Source organism: Perca fluviatilis, chromosome 22 (genome assembly GCF_010015445.1).
Source record: "Perca fluviatilis chromosome 22, GENO_Pfluv_1.0, whole genome shotgun sequence".
NCBI classification, from domain to species: domain Eukaryota; kingdom Metazoa; phylum Chordata; class Actinopteri; order Perciformes; family Percidae; genus Perca; species Perca fluviatilis.
The window spans coordinates 30,066,236-30,086,693 of record NC_053133.1 but is presented as its reverse complement, the minus strand read 5'-3'; the positions used below and the strand labels follow the sequence as shown (position 1 = coordinate 30,086,693).

The 20,458-nt window shown below is 40.5% G+C and overlaps 1 protein-coding gene across 1 annotated transcript in view; it reads right to left on the bottom strand.

Moving 5' to 3' along the window:
- LOC120552612 overlaps positions 1–20,458 on the bottom strand; it is a 254,426-nt gene that overhangs the window by 126,101 nt on the left and 107,867 nt on the right. The window contains 4 exon segments of the mRNA XM_039790790.1: positions 2,155–2,348; positions 3,601–3,720; positions 4,908–5,027; positions 5,885–6,031. Coding sequence (XP_039646724.1) covers positions 2,155–2,348; positions 3,601–3,720; positions 4,908–5,027; positions 5,885–6,031 — 581 coding nt within the window.

The window sequence follows — 20,458 nt, the reverse complement described above, 5'->3', positions numbered from 1 at the left end:
GCTGTGCAATGTCCAGGTCAAATAAATAAATACATAAATAAAGTTAATATATAAACTATTACTGATGTTCAAGAGCTGTTTTACAGAAACACAAATATGAACAAAACTAGTGGGAGGAAAATATAATAATTTTTTTTTTGGGGTGGGATTAAGAACAGTCTCATGCATGTTTTATAATCTAAATATGTGTGAAGTGTGTATCTTTACTCTAATACTGAGGGCTTCAGCTTTACATTGATTTATTGTGTTTATAATCACATCTCGACTTACCGAGCCTTTCTGCAGTTCATCACAGCTGGAACCAGTCTCAGTTTTCCCTCTGGTGATGTGTTGTACTGACTCAGGTCCAACTCATCCAGAACCTCCTCTGACATCTGCAGCATGTAGGCCAGAGCTGAGCAGTGGATCTCAGAGAGTTTCTTCTCTGATCTCTTCTTTGACTTCAGGAACTCTTGGATCTCCTGATGGACTGAGTGGTCGTTCATCTCCGTCAGACAGTGGAAGATGTTGATGCTTCTGTCAGGAGAGATATTGGTTTTCTTCATCTTCTTCAGGTTGTTGATGGCTCTCTGGATGATTTCTGGACTGTTGTCTGTCTGACCCAGCAGGCCTCCTAAGAGTCTCTGGTTGGACTCCAGAGAGAGGCCATGAAGGAAGCGGACAAACAGGTCCAGGTGGCCATTTTTACTTTCAAGGGATTTCTCCATGGCTCTCTTCAGGAAGACATCCAGGGATGAATCCACATTACCTTTTCCCTTGAAGTCCATGAGTACCTGTATGTACCTGTTGGTGTAACAGTGGAACAGGTAGACTGCAGCCAGAAACTCCTGAACGCTCAGATGAACGAAGCAGTAAACTGTTTTCTGGAAGATCACACTCTCTCTTTTGAAGATCTCTAAACAAACTCCTGAGTACAGCGAGGCCTCTGTGACATCCAGACCACAGCGCTCCAGGTCTTCTTGGTAGAACATGATGTTTCCTTTCTCCAGCTGTTCAAACGCCAGCCTCCCCAGCTTCGGAAGAAATACCCTGTCAGCCTCCGTCAGCTCCTGTGGACTCGTCTCATGTCCCTCAGCATACGCGCTTCTTCTCTTTTTGTCTGAACCAGCAGGAAGTGTGAGTACATGTCAGTCAGGGTCTTGGGCAGCTCTCCTCTCTGGTCTGTAGTCAACATGTGGTCCAGAACTGTAGCAGTGATCCAGCAGAAGACTGGGATCAGACACATGATGTGGAGGCTCCTGGATGTCTTGATGTGGGAGATGATTCTGCTGGACAGCTCTTCATCACTGACTCTCTTCCTGAAGTACTCCTCCTTCTGGTCGTCAGTGAAGCCTTGTACTTCTGTTACCCTGTCAACACACGCAGGGGGATCTGATTGGCTGCGGGTGCGGGAAGTTATCCAGACGAGAGCCGAGGGAAGCAGCGTCCCCTGGATGAGGTTTGTCAACAGCACGTTGACTGATGACTTCTGTGTGACATCAGAAACAGCCTCATTGTTGTTGAAATCCAGGTAAAGTCTGCTTTCATCCAGGCCGTCAAAGATGAAGAGAACTTTAGAGCCAGCGAGCTGCTCTGCTGTGACCTCCTGTAATGTTGGATGGAAAACACGGAGCAGCTCCAGAAGACTGTACTGCTCATCTTTGATCAAGTTCAGCTCCCTGAAGGAAAGAGGAATCACCAGATCCACATCTTGGTTTTCCAAACCCTCGGCCCAGTCCAGACAGAACTTCTGTACTGAGAAGGTTTTTCCAACGCCAGCGACGCCGATCATCATAACGACTCTGATGTGTTTCTGTTGGTCAGGTAAGGCTTTAAAGATGTCGCTGCACTTGATTGGAGAGTCATGGAGGGTCTTCATGTTGGAAGCGGTCTCGAGCTGCCTCACCTCATGTTGGGTATTAACTTCTTCACTCAGTTCGTCTGTGATGTAGAGCGCAGTGAAGATCCTGTTGAGGAGGGTTCCACTTCCTGTTTGATCAGCTCCTTCAGTCACACGTTCATATGTCCCCTTCACACTGATCTTATGTTTATATTTAACAGCGTACACTGTAAGGAAATACAAAAGTCTATTTATTAATAGTGTTAGTTTCACTCTCCAAACAATTATTACTATAAAAAGGAATAAGACATCAGCAGACAGATGAACAGTCTTACTTGTTCTGGAACTTTCTCCACACTGGGGACAGCAGGAGTCTCCTGATGAAGCAGACTGGTCCCAGTATGAGGTGATGCACTGTCTGCAGAACCAGTGTCCACAGCTGGTAGAGACTGGATCCTTCAGGACGTCCTGACACAAAGCACAGCAGGACGGCTGCTCCTCCTCACAAACATCACTCCTGTCTGTCTTTCTGTCAACACATTTATTTATAAAATGATTTGTTGATTGAAAAAAAAAACTGTCTCAAAGCTCTCAGAGAACAGTAAAAGTGCCGTTACAGTTCTGTTTGAATTCAGTCTGTAGTGAAAATGTTCCTTTTATCTAAACTCTCCTGCTTTCATAAACACTAATAACTGTTTTTCCTCTCTGACTGTCTTATTAAACATTTAGTGATCGGTCTGTAGTTTTATTATTATTATTATCCTGCAGCTCCTTCACAGTAAAAGTCCTCCCTTAAAGAGAGCTGATTATGCACTTTTCTGTTTCCCAGTCCCTTTGAGCAGCTTAGCTTGAGTTCGTTAGGTTTGAACTGAGGTTAGAAGTAGTCTGAATATTGAGGTCCACCAGCAGTCTCAGACACACAGCATGTAACAGAGGAGTCTCAGGTTCAAGTCCAGACTGTTTCCTTCTCTGTAAGTCTTTCTGTTTTATGTATCTTTCTTTTGTCAACTTTCAAATGAAGACATGTGGCCCAAATCTACTTTGGACCAATTCTGCTCATTTTTATTACTACTGTGATGTTCTGTTGTTTATCTGGGGAAAGGTAGACCTCTAGTGGTGACTCCTAACATAATGTAATGTTTATTTGTACTAGTAGTCTTGCTGCAGCTCGATGATACATGGTGAAGTAAACGGTCACATATTTTTCTCTCTTGACTTAAGCTGGCCATAAAAAAGTTTGCCTGTAAGGACGAGCTCATACAGTTATCTTGACATTAAGTACTAAGAATACTAGTAATGAAATCCTTTGTTAATGAATTCAAGTTTGTTCTAAATGTGTATTTTAATCGTATAGGATAAACGCTAGCATCGTAATGGAATTTCCCATAGAAGTTAGCATCAAGGTAACACATTTGTTTCTATACGTTTTTAACAGACAATATATCAATATTGTTCTTGAACCCAATGAAATACTAAGATGTATTTGTTCTTTGTAGTTTTACAGTGCTTCCTGAGTAAAGTTAGGAAAGGATACACAAGCTGCATTCTCTGTCTTGGGGAGACTGTTAGCTATCTGTCGAGCTAATGTAGCAGGCTAGGTTGCGCCACACACAGAGAGGCAGAACAACTACTGTCCATGGATGTTTGTTCTTCACCTTCAAGAACAATATATTGTGGAGAGAACTTATATATCTTTAATATACAAGCATAAAATCAACAGAAACATTAGCAGAGGAAACTGAAAGTGAGTCATGTAAATGAGTTGGTATCAGTTCTCTTACTTTGTGTCTGAGGGTCCAGGTTGTTTACTGAAGGTCAGAGGTTCTGGCATCGACCGGTCACTCTTCATAGACTGACAGCCAGATACTACAGACTCTGCTCTCCATCTGTTGTTCTGGACTCTGCAAACACCAACAGGTATTTAATAATGTTACTTTAATCCTTAGATTATATTTTTTAAAGTAAATTTTGGAGCGCTAAACACACAAACTGCTGCCAATAATTAAAAGGGATTCAAAGTTTGTCTCAGTTGTCTTAGTGGAAACTTTAATATACAAACACACAGGGGCGCAACTACCCAGTGTCAGAGGGGTATGCAGCAACAATTTTGAAACCAGTGATGGCATCAGATAGGACCACTATTATGTAGTAAGGTTGTGCTGCTGTTGACATTACATTCACATTTTGTATTTAAAATATATGTATATACATTTGTTCTTAATATTTATTTATTTTTCTTCTTGTCATTTATTGTGCATGCTACCTTATATGTACCAGTTGTTATTTTACCTTAATAAAATTGAGATATGTCATGCATGGGATTGGTAGCATAGGGTTTAATCAAAATCTAAATGTAGCTATCAGCAACATTGGTTTGCATTAAGTTAACAAATACTAGCCACTCTGTTAACATGAATATTTGCAAGCCTCCAAGTTTGGTATATTTATCAGTTCTCAGCTCAGCGACCTCGGTTTTGCATATTCTAAGCTAGCCGTAAACCCCCATTTGGATGCTACATTCCCAGTGTTAGCTAATGCTAGCTAGTCTGTTAACATGAATATTTGCAAGCCTCCAAGCACAGACGTCACACTTTAAATCCTACCTGTTGCCTTTCACCATCCACTTATTTAACGGCTGTCGCATCCCTTGACATGCTATCTCATTTTCCCTCTTTCTTTTTCTATTTTTAGCCCCAACAGCTGTTTTGCTTTGCTCTTTTTCCATAGACAACAACTTACTACTCATACCTGCTTGCTCGGCGCAAACTGCGTCCCCTGCTCCCTCTTCTATGTCAACATTGTGTGATGGAATCTTATGAGACAGGGCGCCTACTCTAGCCTGTTAGTCCTCCACAATGTTATATAATAACATTGAGGAAATGCAGAAATTATTTAGAACAGCAGCTACATATTGAAAATATGAAAAACAGAATTACTTTCGCTTTGGTGCCCCCCATGGTGCTGCGACCCTATGCGCTGCATATAGCGCATACCCACTTTGTGCACCACTGCAAACACAAAATCAATTGAAAACAGCAGAGGAATCTGAAAATGCGTCATGTAAATGAGTTGGTATCAGTTCTCTTACTTTGTGTCTGAGGGTCCAGGTTCTTTACTGAAGGTCAGAGGTTCATGTTTGGACTGATCACTCTTCATAGATTGACAGCCAGATACTACAGACTCTGCTCTCCATCTGTTGTTCTGGACTCTGCAAACACCAACAGGTATTTAATAATGTTACTTTAATCCTTAGATTATATTTTTTAAAGTAAATTATGGAGCGCTAAACACACAAACTGCTGCCAATAATTAAAAGGGATTCAAAGTTTGTCTCAGTTGTCTTAGTGGAAACTTTAATATACAAACACACAGGGGCGCAACTACCCAGTGTCAGAGGGGTATGCAGCAACAATTTTGCAACTAGTGATGGCATCAGATAGGACCACTATTATGTAGTAAGGTTGTGCTGCTGTTGACATTACATTCACATTTTTATTGCTTGAATCCTTAAATTCTCTTCTTGTAAAGCCAAATCTGAAGCTATTAACACACAAACTACTGTTACTGTCAATAATTAGAATTATAAATGTATAAATGTATAATTGTCCATTACGATTGGCTACTCTGCATCTGATCACAGCCTGTATGAACAGACTGATTGGATAACATGGGCGCAGAAATGAAAATACCTCTGCTTCACGGTGCTTTCTCCTCCAGTGTCTTTTCACTGAAAAACTTCTTTTGCAAGTTTTGTCTCTATGTTTTTTTAAGTATAATAATTATCATTATCTGCTCTAGCTTTTTCAACACTTAAGACACGGATATGATAATAACGATTGTCCAAAATGTTGTAAAATTGCTATCCTTAACCCCCACCCCTTTAGCTAAATACATGCACCTAAGACTTCCACAAACCGAGGGACAACACCTGATTTGTCCTCTCTGTCATGACAAGTTTGGTACATTTTTGTTAACAAATTAACTTTAATAGAAACTTTAATATACAAACACCACATCACAGAAAACACTAGCAGAGGAATCTGAAGTTGGTATCAGTTCTCTTACTTTGTGTCTGATGGTCCAGGTTCTTTACTGAAGTTATGAGGTTCTGGCATGGACCGGTCACTCTTCATAGTCTGACAGCCAGATACTACAGACTCTGCTCCATCCTCCTCTTCCTCCAAATCACTCATCTTCTGATCTGAAGTCAGTCTGAGAGGTAAAACAGGAACACTGACTGGGAGCTGACAACATTTAAAAGAAAACAAGTTTGTACAAGTCACAGGCAAGACTGTAAGAACAGGAACACACACAAACACACACACACATACACACACACACAGACACAAAAATACACAAACAACACACACACACAGTATACACTTAAATGAAACCATCTATAACTCCATCAGTTATCTTTAAATCTGTGTTTTCTCGGTCTCCAGCAGGTTTAATGTGTATTATTATATATTAATTATTCAGCCAATCAGGGGCCTGTTTCACAAAACCAAGATAAGGGATTAAGCCAGGATTTCCCCGTTATCCTGGATGAATCCGGGATGCTCCTGACCAGGCTAACAGCCAGGATTTATTAATCCAGGAGCATTTTCTGTTCAATCAGCAGAGGTTTAACATTATTGTTATCAGCCTGCATTAAAATACAACAGGTGCATGTTGCTGTTCATTTAATTAGGCTACTGTTATTATTTAAAGTTGTGACCATTATTTTTTTTATAATTATTCATGTGAGAGTCATTGTTACTGTTATATTGCTGTATGAAGACTGCTGTTCACATATTGTTAGAAGTTTGATGAACATATTACGGCCGTTGTTGAGATAATTAGAAAAGGCTGATAAAGTTGCCAAATGTGTTTTGTTTCTGTTACTAAGGGCAATATATAACGTGCTGTACATGTGTGTTGCTATAGTGGACCTTAAATTATTTTAGTTGTTTAATTTTTTTTGTATTCTTTAACGACTACAATTTGGAAGGATTCTACAATTGTAAGAACATATCCTAATTGTACAATCCCCCCAAATGATAGTCTTAGTTCACTGGACCAGTAACTATCTAGTGATGTAGGCTACTGTACATTCATGGAACAACAGGGAGAGGACACCCCAATGGTTATTGACCTTATATTTAGCTTGGGGGAAATAACTGATGAATATACTCTGTTACATTAATGTTTACAGTTTGCATAAAATGTATCACTTAATTATCTTTATAGTTTCTAGATTTTAGAGTCCAATTTCTTCAGTGTCTCTCTTTTCTATGTCCATATACATGATGGAGCAAAGCATATAATATGTAGAGAAGGAAACTCGTCCTCTATAAAAAAAAAAAACACGTGAGAACAAGTGTGGCAGATAAAAGCTGGCCGACTGAATGATAGTCTAAAAATATACATTTATGAACTACTGCTCTTAACTGAAACCATTCAATGAGTCACTGTCATTTGCAAAAACGAACAGTTGTAAGATTTGCATTAAAAGCGAGCAGCGGAAGTTAATATGACTTAGGAAACTTATATTTTATCCCATGAGAGAGAGGGAACAGAGTGAAAGAGATATTTACGCATCATATTCTAGCGTTATAGAAAATTGATCTTCATGGTAAATTTCCTGAGTAACATTATCTTCTGCTTGCTTTTAAGGCAAAGAGTACAACTGTTAATTTGTGAAAATGATTAGTAGCCTAATCCTTGAATGGTATGATTATGACGGGTTCAGTTCAGAGCAGTGGTCAGTTAATATATTTAGGCTACAATTACGCATTCAGTCGGTCCGTGATCGTCTGCCTCGCTTTCTCTCGCTGTTTCATTACAGCGGCCGTGTTTCTTTTTTACAAATAACGTGTTTCATGTTATCATACTTCCACAAGAACAATGCATATTCTACATTTTAGCCTCAGTAAATCTGTGATCGACCTCGCGGTCTTTTGAGGAAATCCGTGGACGCGCATCTATCTGAATTACTTCAGCCTGACTCGACCTAGTCTCTCCTCCTCAGCCTGACCTAGTCTCTCCTCCTCAGCTTGGCTTGGCCTTCGTGAAACGCACCAAATTTAATTAGTAAATGAAAATATCCAGGTAAAATAAAATAAGTTCCCTGGTAATCAGTATTGGTTTTACCCCCAGTCCGACGCCCCTGCCCCAGCACTTTGTGTCCAGATGAATCAAACTGTTGAGTTCATTCTAACATTTCTTCTCTCCAGTCCACAGGGAGAAAACAGACTCAGAGACTTTGACAGTAAAATAATAAATGTTGGATTACCACTCACCCTGCCTCAGCCTTCAGTTTCCTCCTCCTGCTCTCTTCTGGTCTCACTAAATGGAGTCTCACCTGACTCAACTCTTCCTGTTCTCATGCACCCTGACCTGCTCCTCCCCCTCTTCATTTACAGGAAATCACATGAGTTTATCTAAGAGGGTGTGTGTGTGTGTGTGTGTGTGTGTGTGTGTGTGTGTGTGTGTGTGTGTGTGTGTGTGTGTGTGTGTGTGTGTGTGTGTGTGCGTGTGTGTGTATGCGTGTGTGTAACTACTGCTGCTCGGGCGGCTGCCACCAAAAATATATACATACAACTGATTATATAATTCAGAATGCATTTAGAGACAAAGTTTCACAAAATTTTCTTTATGTTTTCTTATTTTATTAAATTATTATTTGTTATTTTATATTTTTCTAGGCTTGATGATGTATCCCAAATACTGAGTTAAAGTCCTACATTCAACTGAATCGATCCACAGGCAACGCTGGAACAAGTATTCAGATCCTTTACTTCATTACAGTTTTTTTCGATTGCTAAACGACAGTGGGCACAACTGGAGTCACATGTGCAAAACTCAAACTACAGTCTCCACAGCAGCAGTTCATGTGGACCAAACTCTAGTTGGTTTTTCATTGCTTGAACATAGTTTTCAAAACTCTACACACTTATCCCATGACTTTAACCACAACGTGCACAACACTGTAGATTTACAGCACTTTGTTCAGAGGCTAACACACTGCTGTCACAGCTGTTAACCACACATTCAAAACAGAATAGATTTCAGTCTGGTGCCTATCAAACACTGCTGATTGCAATTTTAGCTGAAAGCCTAAGCAGGTGTCTAGTTTTAGACTAGTTAGTGAACATATATGGTATTTATACAGAGAAAGATCAGAAAGTCTTTTTTTGTATACAAACACAAAATAAGAATGAAACAATTCTACACTGTACTGTTAGAGAGAAACGGGTAAAAGAGTATGGCGTTATATATGTGTCACATTCCAGAGCGAGTAATTGTATGTTTTGAGCGCAGAGAACTATATTTTGCAAGCACATTACATTACATTTTGAACAGAAATTAACACTCGCAAAAAATAATTTAGTTTGAGTAAACAAAAACCTATTTCGGGCACAATAAATGTATTTGCATGTCTTTCTCTGCTCGCAGGTAAAAGCTGCTGCGCTCCGGTCCTGTCTCCCTCGCTCTCAACCTCTTCTCTCTGCGCGCTCAACTCTAGACACGCTCGCTCAGATTTTCACAGCGTTACAAGTGTGCCACAAAACCAACCAATCGCAGAATCAAAAGGTCAATTCTGATTGGCTGTTCACCTCCAATTAGATCGCAAGTAGCAGGAAAGACATATCTACAGGGAAACAGTTTTTAACACACAACACCTGCAGTGATTCCCCAGCAAGGGGTATCTCTGCTGTAGCTAGTGGGTACTTGGAAAGATTGTGGAGCAGCTTAACTAATCAAAATAATTTAATTATGATTGACTTAAAACAATATATCAGCTGAAACAGCTCAACACATATGTTTAAACATATAGCGAAGTAATCAATGGTAGAAATAAAAGCTAAAAGTGGCCTACTGACGTAGCTAACAGTTTAAATGATTAGTTACAGTTTTTTCCAACTGCTTACACACGTTTTCAAAACTATGTCTCCTTTTTTCAAAACTCTACACACAATTCCTAAAACTGCACACACAAAATGCAAAATGCCTCACATCTCCTTCAAAATGAAACACTGCATTCAAAATACCATAAACACATCTCAAAATGAAGCATTTGTATCAAATGGCAAACACTTTTTTCATAATAGTAAATTTTTGGATATACCATGTACACACTGTTGTTCTAAATCTAAAGCTCTTCTGTCTTTCATAGGTTTATATCTACATTTACAATGTTCTAGGGAGAAAGTCATCTGCTGAGAGGGGTTGAAAAGTGCTCAGTAAAAAACAATGTAATGTTACAGTAAAACAGAAAATATTGATTGGGCACAACGTTACGTTTGTAAGAGTAGCCCAGTGTTGTATACAGTAGCATGAAACAAGAAAACAAAAGTACAAACATATGTAAACCAAAGGTATCATTTTTAGAATAAAGAATATGTGTGTGTGTGTGCGTGTGTGTGTTGTGAGTGTTTGTCCGTGCTTGTGTGTTGGTCGGGGGGCGGGGGGGGGGACAAAAGTCTGATTGATTTGTAATGCTGAAATAGTCATTAGATAGTTGCATGCAGTATGGACGCCACTATACAGCTACTCAAGATGGGCTTCTCTCCCTGATCTCATCAGAGATGGCTCTCCTTCTTACTCTTCTTCCCTCCTCCTCCTCCTCGTTGTTATCCCCTGTCTCTTCCTCCTACTCCTCTTACTCTCTGTCTATTGTTGGCATCCATTGTTCAAAACAGGTAATCTGACCTTTGACCTCTGTATAGGCCTATACTAAAGCAATGATTGGTTAGTGTTCAGTTATGACATAATGTGTTTGCAAATGTGAGAAGTGTGTGTGTGCGCTGGTAAATAAGTGTAGCATTTTGATTGGTTGTGTTTAGAAATGGATAGCAAGTCACTTCCTGTTAGATTTCTGTGTCTTAGGTAGAGAATTGTGTGTAATGTTTTGAAAAAAGTGTTTTATGCTATTGAAAGCTGAGTGAAAGGCTGAGAAATAGCTTCTGGTTTTGGAGATTTGCTGTGTAGTTTTGCACTTTGAGTGAGAGGTTTCAAAAATCGTGTGACATGAAAAGATTTTGTGTGTAAGCAGTTGGAAAAAACTGTAAAAGTAATGTATGACTTTTGAAACATTAACCACACTTCAAGTAAAAGGCCAAGCTAGTAGAATTTCTCACCAAACCAACCTAAATGTCTATAGTTCAATTGCATGAAAATGTAAGAATATTCACTTTAATAGGATAGTGTGAACACATTGGGAATTGACAGGGTGGGTATGTGAGTTAATATGACAGGGATGTGGGGGAACCTCAGACCAGAAGGGTTGGAAAGCACTGATCCACAGTATTTTATATTATTGACCGACCGGTATATTACAGACATGCCTTAATAGTTGTGTTAATCACAACACCGTTTTTTGAATTACATATCTCCGTGTGTGACTAACATCATCCTTCACAAGAAATCTAACATTAGCTAGCCCAGCATGGATACAGTCTATGCATCCAACATATTCATCTGAACAAACCTAAAATGTCACAATACAGCCACTTAAAAGAAGTTTGTAATACTGGTTACATCGATGTGGTGTTTTATTAACCTTAATTCTGTAAGGTTGGTTCAATTGACTTGCAAAGTAGCTATCCGTTGCTAACGTTAGCTAGCTAGCTTATTTATGTCAAAAAGCAGTAGCTAAAGAACGTTACTGCCAAAATATGATTTCATTTTAAGACAGATGACAACACTTGACGAAGTCTTATAACACCTCTCTGGTCTCGTGAAATCATATCTTGGCAGTAGTTAGCTAACGTTTCTGCTTTTTGAGATAGATTAGCATTAGCAACGGATAGCTCATTCGCAAGCTAATATAGCAACATAATTCAGGTTAATAAAATTCGGTAATGTAACCAAAGTATTAAAAACTACTTACATGTGTCTATAGTGTGACAGGCCTACTGCTGTTCAGTCTCGCATTGGGGGACCTAACTTAGCTAGTTACAGTGCTGCGAGGCCTGTTCAGATGACATGTCGCTGCTGTGTGTGAGCTAGCTAGATTGCTTGTGAAGGATGAGTCAAACATAAGGAGATATGAGTCAAACAAAACAACGGCATTATAGTACACACAAATATTAAGACATTTCTGTGATATAGCTATGTCAATAATACAAAATACTGACCGAAATGTGTTTTAATCCAGTAACATTAGTCGAACAGCTCCACTGTAGACGGTATTTGCCGTACCAACAAGTGTTGACTGAAAAATACGGTTCCTCCTAGATTTTTGTTTCCTGATATTGCAATCTAATTGGAGACGAACAGCCAATCAGAATTGACCTTTTGATTCTGCGATTGGTTGGTTTTGTGGCACACTTGTAACGCTGTGAAAATCTGAGCGAGCGTGTCTAGAGTTGAGCGCGCAGAGAGAAGAGGTTGAGAGCGAGGGAGACAGGACCGGAGCGCAGCAGCTTTTACCTGCGAGCAGAGAAAGACATGCAAATACATTTATTGTGCCCGAAATAGGTTTTTGTTTACTCAAACTAAATTATTTTTTGTGAGTGTTAATTTCAGTTCAAAATGTAATGTAATGTGCTTTCAAAATATAGTTCTCTGCGCTCAAAACATACAATTACTCGCTCAGGAATGTGACACATATATAACGCCATAAAAGAGCAAAGACACCAATATGTCCAGGTAAGATGTCTGAGGTTATGTACACAGCTATAAAAATAAGAAGTGAAAAACACAATATCTTTACAATAGTAAAACTGCGTTCTTACTGTTTTTCAGAAAGTAATGGAGGTGAAAGCAATAGAAACACCACATTCATTAGTATTTAGAGATGATGCAGACATCCAATGTGATGAAGAAAACTTGCCACATGATGCTGGAGAGAGGAAGGATTAGTCACACTATTTGTTGGTACTGTTATGTACCTTTAGTTTTTTCCCAGTAATTCCATAAATTACTAGAGACAAAATACTTTATTGAAGAAATCTGCTGATTTTCATTCCTTCTTGTTTACCTTATGTAAAAATTGGTATGCTATACAATCTATATTTTTTCCTTAAATAAACTATTGAGTAGTGTCAAGTCACTCAAATTGTTCAAACTGTAAAGATGAGAAAGTTAGTAATTTCTGTATTGGTGTGTGATGCTAGTGTTTTTACCCTCAGTGTGTTCTGAGTGACAGTGTGTGTGTGTGTGTGTGTGTGTGTGTGTGTGTGTGTGTGTGTGTGTGTGTGTGTGTGTGTGTGTGTGTGTGTGTGTGTGTGTGTGTGTTATCTCAGTGAGGCTTGTACATAGTGTCTGGCTGCTCTGAGCCTGTTTTGAGACGTATGTGAAGAGTTGTGTTGCTGTGAATGAGTTTTGCAGCTGATGTGAACTGTTTAGCTCAGGTGACTGTTGGTAGTGCAGACTGTAGTTAGAGTTTTGCACATGTGACTCCAGTTGTGCCCACTGTCGTTTAGCAATCGGAAAAAACTGTAAGATGTTACACTTTTTCCTGTTTCGGCCGGGATCTTTAATTTCTCCTCACAGCCACACATTCACTTCTCAGTCGGACAGTGCTACTGCTCGCTCTCCTTGCTTGATAACACACTCACCCTGCTGGTTTGGGTCCAGATGTGCATGCTTGCAGTCAGTTGCCTACTGGAAATATGTCACATCAAATTTGATGAAAGTGATGCTTTTGAAAACATATTTCTGACAATAAATGAAAGATTTTTATTTCGTCTCGTCGGAGCTGAGATGAAAAAAATCGGAACACGGCAACAATCCGCCCATAACTGCCGAGCATTCACCACCGCGGGTCAACTACATAACGGCAAAGTGTCTCCGTCGGTAGGACTAACAGATAAAAGTCCTTCTCCTAAAGCTAAAAACCCCGTTCACAGCCGTGGTAGCCCGGTGCTCGGGAGCTCCAATGGTCGCTACGAGTTCATGTCGCTGACCAAGCCGTGGAACCGGTCCTCGCCGTCACATCTCCTCCAGCAGCAAGGCTCCGAGCCGGCCACAGCTCGCCTCCGAGCATCGGAGAGCCCCACTCAGCGCTGTTTGTGCGTGTGTGTGTGTGTGTGAGTGACAGTGGTGTCATTTTTGTTTAATGTAGACCCTCTTTTATAATTATATCAGTTATTTAAAGGTGCCAGAGTGGAGAAATGTAATATATGTCTTGAAATATAACACAGACTCAACCTTCATGACTCGACTCGGACTCCAACACTGGGGACTTGAGACTCAACTCGGACTCAAACTCAGGAAATGGTGACTCGACTCGGACTCGACAGTTGGTGTCATCGGTTCATGAGAAATTTATCAAACACAATTCCAGTCTTAATTGCCATCTTATTCTTAATGTCTCTCATAGTGTTGTCGTATTAGTGCAGTTCTTGAAAACAGTGTTCAAAGCTTGGTTTGGAGTCCATTTCTTCTTGTGAATGTGGAAATTTACCAATAACAAGATTAATTGAACAAAATATAAATCAACATCTTTGTCCATCTCATTGCATTCAAAACAAATATATTTATCCATAAGTTGTATTGATTGCCCAGTGTTCCGGCTTATAAGATTTTGAACATCAACCCAAAATATTTTAGTAGACATACAGTGAAAGAACAAATGATAGATTGTTTCTTCTTCTAGTTTAAAGAAAGTGCAAGAATATTAAAAATCAAGTTTGAATCTCTTTAATGTCCTTATTGCTGGATATATTTTATAGATTTTAAAAGAAACCTCTTTTACTTTGTTATTGTCTGAGTGATAATGAGACAAACACGCTGTTGTGTGTTGGCGTCTCGACTCATTGTTGATGCAACAGCTCCACCTGCTGTCCAAAGCAACAAACTACCAGCTGAAGGCTGACTTCACCAACAAACTACCAGCTGAAGGCTGACTTCACCAACAAACTACCAGCTGAAGGCTGACTTCACCAACAAACTACCAGCTGAAGGCTGACTTCACTAACAAACTACCAGCTGAAGGCTGACTTCACCAACAAATTACCAGCTGAAGGCTGACTTCACCAACAAACTACCAGCTGAAGGCTGACTTCACCATCTGGCCTCTCCACTAAAGCATTTATTCCCAAATACACTGACATGAGAGGCAACAACTGAGGCTGGACTTGGAGAAAAAGTCCTGATTCATTAAGTTCTAGGACTGCAACCAACCATTATTTTATTATTCATTCATCTAAGGATGCTGGCTACAGCTAGCAGGCTAGTGTTAGCCACCCAGTCCTGTTAATTCAATTCAATTCAATTCAATTTTATTTATAGTATCAAATCATAACAAAAGTTATCTCGAGACACTTTACAGATAGAGTAGGTCTAGACCACACTCTATAATTTCCAAAACCCCAACAATTACAGTAATTCCATCAAGAGCAAGCATTAGCGGTGGCTATCGCGACAGTGGCAAGGAAAAACTCCCTTTTAGGAAGAAACCTCGGCAGACCCAGACTCTTGGTAGGCGGTGTCTGAGGGGCCGGTTGGGGGTGTGATGAACAGTGGCGATAGTAGTCACATTAGAGGTCACAGTGACTTTGAAGGTTATCGTGGAAGTTCATGACATAGCAGGGCACATCGTGTCATACTGAGTAGTGCAGTCCCCTATACCGGATCCAGACTACTCTGTGCATAGGAACATCACAGCAGGACGTTGCGGGATGTAGCGTGGCGCTGCAGAGCATGGGTGGATGCGGCGGATGCAGCAGGACGCAGCAGGATGCAGCAGGACGCAGCAGGACGCAGCAGGACGCGGCCGGGAATTGCAGAGAATCGCAGAGCATAGCTCTGCGAAGAAGAAACATAAGGACTCCGGGGAGTAAACTCCCCAGAGCTAGATTAGTAACAAGCAATTCTGGGACAGGATGCATTCAAAAGTAACAAGTAGAGATGAGAGAGCAGCTCAGTGTGTCATAGGAAGGAAACAGCCTCCCCTGCAGTCTAGAATTATAATAGCATAACTAAGAGAGGCAGGTTAAAGAGAGGTGCCTGGTCGGGCTAGAACTCTCCCCAACTGGATCGGGCTGTACTGGCTTGCCTCCCTCTACTCTTGCTATATTATTAATTATACAGTATATAAAACTGTTGACTACGAGGAGAAGCAGATTGGCCGGGATAGGTGGACGCTGCGACTCCTCACTCCCTAACTATAAGCTTTGTCAAAGAGGAGGGTTTTCAGTTTAAATGAGGCGACGGTGTCTGCCCCTCGAACCCAGACTGGAAGCTGGTTCCACAGAAGCGGAGCCTGATAGCTAAAGGCTCTGGCCCCCAGTCTACTTCCAGAGACTCTAGGAACCACAAGTAGCCCCGCATTCCGGGAGCGCAGTGCCCTAGTGGGACAATAAGGTACTAAGAGCTCTTCTAGGTATGATGGTGCTTGACCATTTAGAGCTTTGTAAGTCAGGAGGAGGATTTTAAATTTGATCCTAGATTTCACAGGAAGCCAATGCAGAGAAGCTAATACAGGAGAAATATGATCTCTTCTCTTAGTTCTCATCAGAACACGTGCTGCAGCATTCTGGATCAGCTGGAGAGTCTTAAGGGACTTATTTGGGCAACCTGATAATAAGGAATTGCAGTAATCTAGTCTAGAAGTAACGAATGCATGGACTAGTTTTTCAGCATCGTTTTGAGACAGGATATTCCTAATTTTGGCAATGTTACGAAGATGGAAAAAGGCTATTCTTGAGGTTTGTTTTAAGTGGGCGTTGAAGGATAAATCCTGATCAAAAATAACTCCCAAATTTCTGACAGCAGTGCTGGAGGCCAGGGCAATACCATCCAGAGTAGCTATATCTTTCGAAAACGAAGTTCGGCGGTGCGTTGGTCCTATCACAATAACTTCCGTTTTGTCTGAGTTTAACATCAGGAAGTTGTGGGTCATCCAGCATTTTATATCCTCAATACACGTTTGAAGTCTTGCTAACTGACCACTTTCATCTGGCTTAATTGACAGATATAATTGGGTATCGTCTGCGTAACAGTGATAGTTAATTGAGTGTTTCCTAATAATATGGCCTAGAGGAAGCATATATAAGGAAAATAGAATTGGTCCAAGCACTGAGCCTTGAGGAACGCCATGGCTAACTTTGGCGTGCTTGGAGGGTTTATCGTTAATGTTAACAAATTGGGATCGCTCAGAGAAATAAGACTTAAACCAGCTAAGTGCAATTCCTTTAATTCCGACTAAGTGTTCTAATCTGTGTAACAGGATTGTATGGTCAATAGTGTCAAATGCAGCACTAAGATCTAGTAAAACAAGAATGGAGACAAGTCCTTTGTCTGCAGCTGTTAGAAGGTCGTTAGTAATTTTCACCAGTGCCGTCTCTGTGCTATGATTCTTTCTGAATCCTGATTGAAAATCATCAAATAAACTGTTGCTATGTAGAAAATCACATAACTGATTAGCAACCACCTTCTCAAGGATCTTGGATAGAAAAGGAAGGTTAGATATAGGTCTATAGTTTGCTAAGACCTCAGGATCCAGGGTCGGTTTTTTCAGAAGAGGTTTTATCACAGCTATTTTAAATGACTGCGGTACATAACCTGTTAATAAGGACATATTGATCATATCTAGTAGTGAAGTGTTTACCATGGGTAACGCTTCTTTGAGTAGCCTCGTTGGGATGGGGTCCAAGAGACAGGTAGATGGCTTAGCTGAGGATATCTTTAACATTAATTGTTGAAGGTCTATAGGATAAAAGCAGTCTAAGTATATGTCGGGACTAGTCATTTGTTCTAGCGGTCCTGTATTTAAAGATGAACTGTTAGAAGTTAAGTGCAAAAGGTGATTAATTTTGTCTCTAATTGTTATAATTTTCTCATTAAAGAAGCTCATGAAGTCATCACTACTCAGTGCTAGAGGAATAGATGGCTCAGTAGAGCTGTGACTGTCTGTCAGCCTGGCTACAGTGCTGAAAAAGCACCTGGGTTGTTCTTATTTTCTTTTATTAGTGATGAGTAATAGTCTGATCTGGCCTTTCTTAGGGCCTTCCTATAGGTTTTGAGACTTTCTTTTTTTACTTTGGTGGGCGCGCCACCTACTTCGGGGGTTTCGCGAGATTTGTTTTAATTTGGCGAGTTTGAGAGTTATACCAAGGAGCTGTTTTCCTTCGCTTCATCGTCTTCTTTTGAGAGGAGCGCACGGAGTCTAAGGTCGCCCGTAGGCTCGTGCAAGCACCGTCTACAAATGTATCAATTTGAGAGGGACTGAGGTTAACATAGAGGTCCTCTGTTATGTTAAGGCATGACATAGAGTCAAATGCTGTTGTAATATCTTCCTTAAATTTCGCTATAGCACTGTCAGATAGGCATCTAGTGTAGAAGCTATTATCTAGTTTAGTATGGTCAGGTAGCAAGAATTCAAAAGTAATTAAAAATGATCTGATAATACCAAATTCTGGCGGAAATATTATTAAATCCTAAATTTCAATACCATATGCCAGCACAAGGTCGTAGAGTGTGGTTAAAACAGTGCGTCGCCTTTGCACACTGACTGAAACCGATTGAATCCAGTAATGTGTTGAAAGCAGTAGTAAGGCTATTGCTGTCAACGTCCACATGGATATTAAAATCACCTACAATAAGTACTTTGTCTGATTTAAGGACTACACATGATAAAAACTCTGAGAATTCAGATAAAAATTCAGAATACGGACCTGGAGCTCGGTAGACAACAACAAATATAATTGTCTGTTCTGATTTCCGTGTTGGATGTTGAAGATTAAGAACAAGGCTTTCAAAAGAGTTATAATTCAGTTTGGGTTTAGGGTTAATTAACAGGCTTGAATCAAATATGGCTGCACCCCCCCTCCTCGGCCGGAGCCTCTAGGAATTTGAGTATTAATATGACTGGGAGGAGTCGCTTCATTTAGACTAACATATTCTTCATGGCCCAGCCACGTTTCAGTAAGACAGAATAGATCAATTTGATTATCAGATATCCATTAATTTACTAGTACTGCTTTAGAAGACAGAGATGTGATATTTAGTAATCCACATCTAATTTTCCTATCCTTTTTTATCATTGCAGTGGTAGTTTTAATTTTTTTTCTTTTATTTAATGTTAGCCTCCAGCTGTCACTGATCAGTCTGCTAATCTCTAAAAACTCTCAAATCTCTCTGAAAATGGACTTTATTAAACTCTGGGCTCTCACATTAACGACTACTTCAACTTTTATTACTTTATCAAGTTAATGAACTGCAGACTGACAGGATGGATGATGTCATCACCACAGGTATACACAGGTCATATCATTAGTAACAACTGTGATGACATCATCACCACAGGTATATACAGGTCATATCATTAGTAACAGCTGTGATGACGTCATCACCACAGGTATATACAGATCATATCATTAGTAACAGCTGTGATGATGTCATCACCACAGGTATATACAGGTCATATCAGTAACAACTAATAATGGTCATATCATTAGTAACAGCTGTGATGACATCATCACCACAGGTATATACAGGTCATATCATTAGTAACAGCTGTGATGACATCATCACCACAGGTATATACAGGTCATATCATTAGTAACAGATGTGATGACGTCATCACCACAGGTATATACAGGTCATATCTTTAGTAACAGCTGTGATGATGTCATCACCAAAGGTATATACAGGTCATATCATTAGTAACAGCTGTGATGATGTCATCACCACAGGTATATACAGGTCATATCATTAGTAACAGCTGTGATGACGTCATCACCACAGGTATATACAGGTCATATCATTAGTAACAGCAGTGATGACGTCATCACCACAAGTATATACAGGTCATATCATTAGTAACAGCAGTGATGATGTCATCACCACAGGTATATACAGGTCATATCATTAGTAACAGCTGTGAGGACGTCATCACCACAGGTATATACAGGTCATATCATTAGTAACAGCTGTGATGACGTCATCACCACAGGTATATACAGGTCATATCATTAGTAACAGCTGTGATGACGTCATCACCACAGGTATATACAGGTCATATCATTAGTAACAGCTGTGAGGACGTCATCACCACAGGTATATACAGGTCATATCATTAGTAACAGCTGTGAGCTACACTACATCTACTGTTGGACATGTCCTGTAAAGAAGGAGAGAGTTATGGGACTCTCAGGAAGGGAGGGAGGGTGTGTGTGTGTGTGTGTGTGTGTGTGTGTGTGTGTGTGTGTGTGTGTGTGTATGTGTATACGTATACGTATATGTGTGCGTGTGTGGGTGTGTGTGGCAGAAGTTGTTGCTATGGTGATTTGTGCAGTGAGGGAGTAGAGGAGGGAGGGGGGAGACAAAAGAATGTCCATATTGTAGCGTTCACGGCTCTGCCGCACGGCTGGCTAGGTAGCTGAATGACGAGGAGACAGTGGCTGAAGTTTAACCGGATGGACCGGGCTTTATTACCCTCGAACACAGGCTAATAACAGGGTTGGAAGAGTGCCCAAAAACAACAACCAAAGCGCTGCTGGCCCCGACTACTCTCCTAGCTTCCTCCCCTCTCCGTAAAACTTCCCCCCTCCCCGCCTCCTCCAACCTGACGCCAATCAGCTGAACTAGGGCAACATCTTCCCCCAATGAACACCCCAATCTCTCCCATATTAGTCCTGCAGGGTCGCTACACTGCCCCCCGCTAATTCCTTGTCCCCGAGGAAGCTCAAAGTCTTGAAAGCG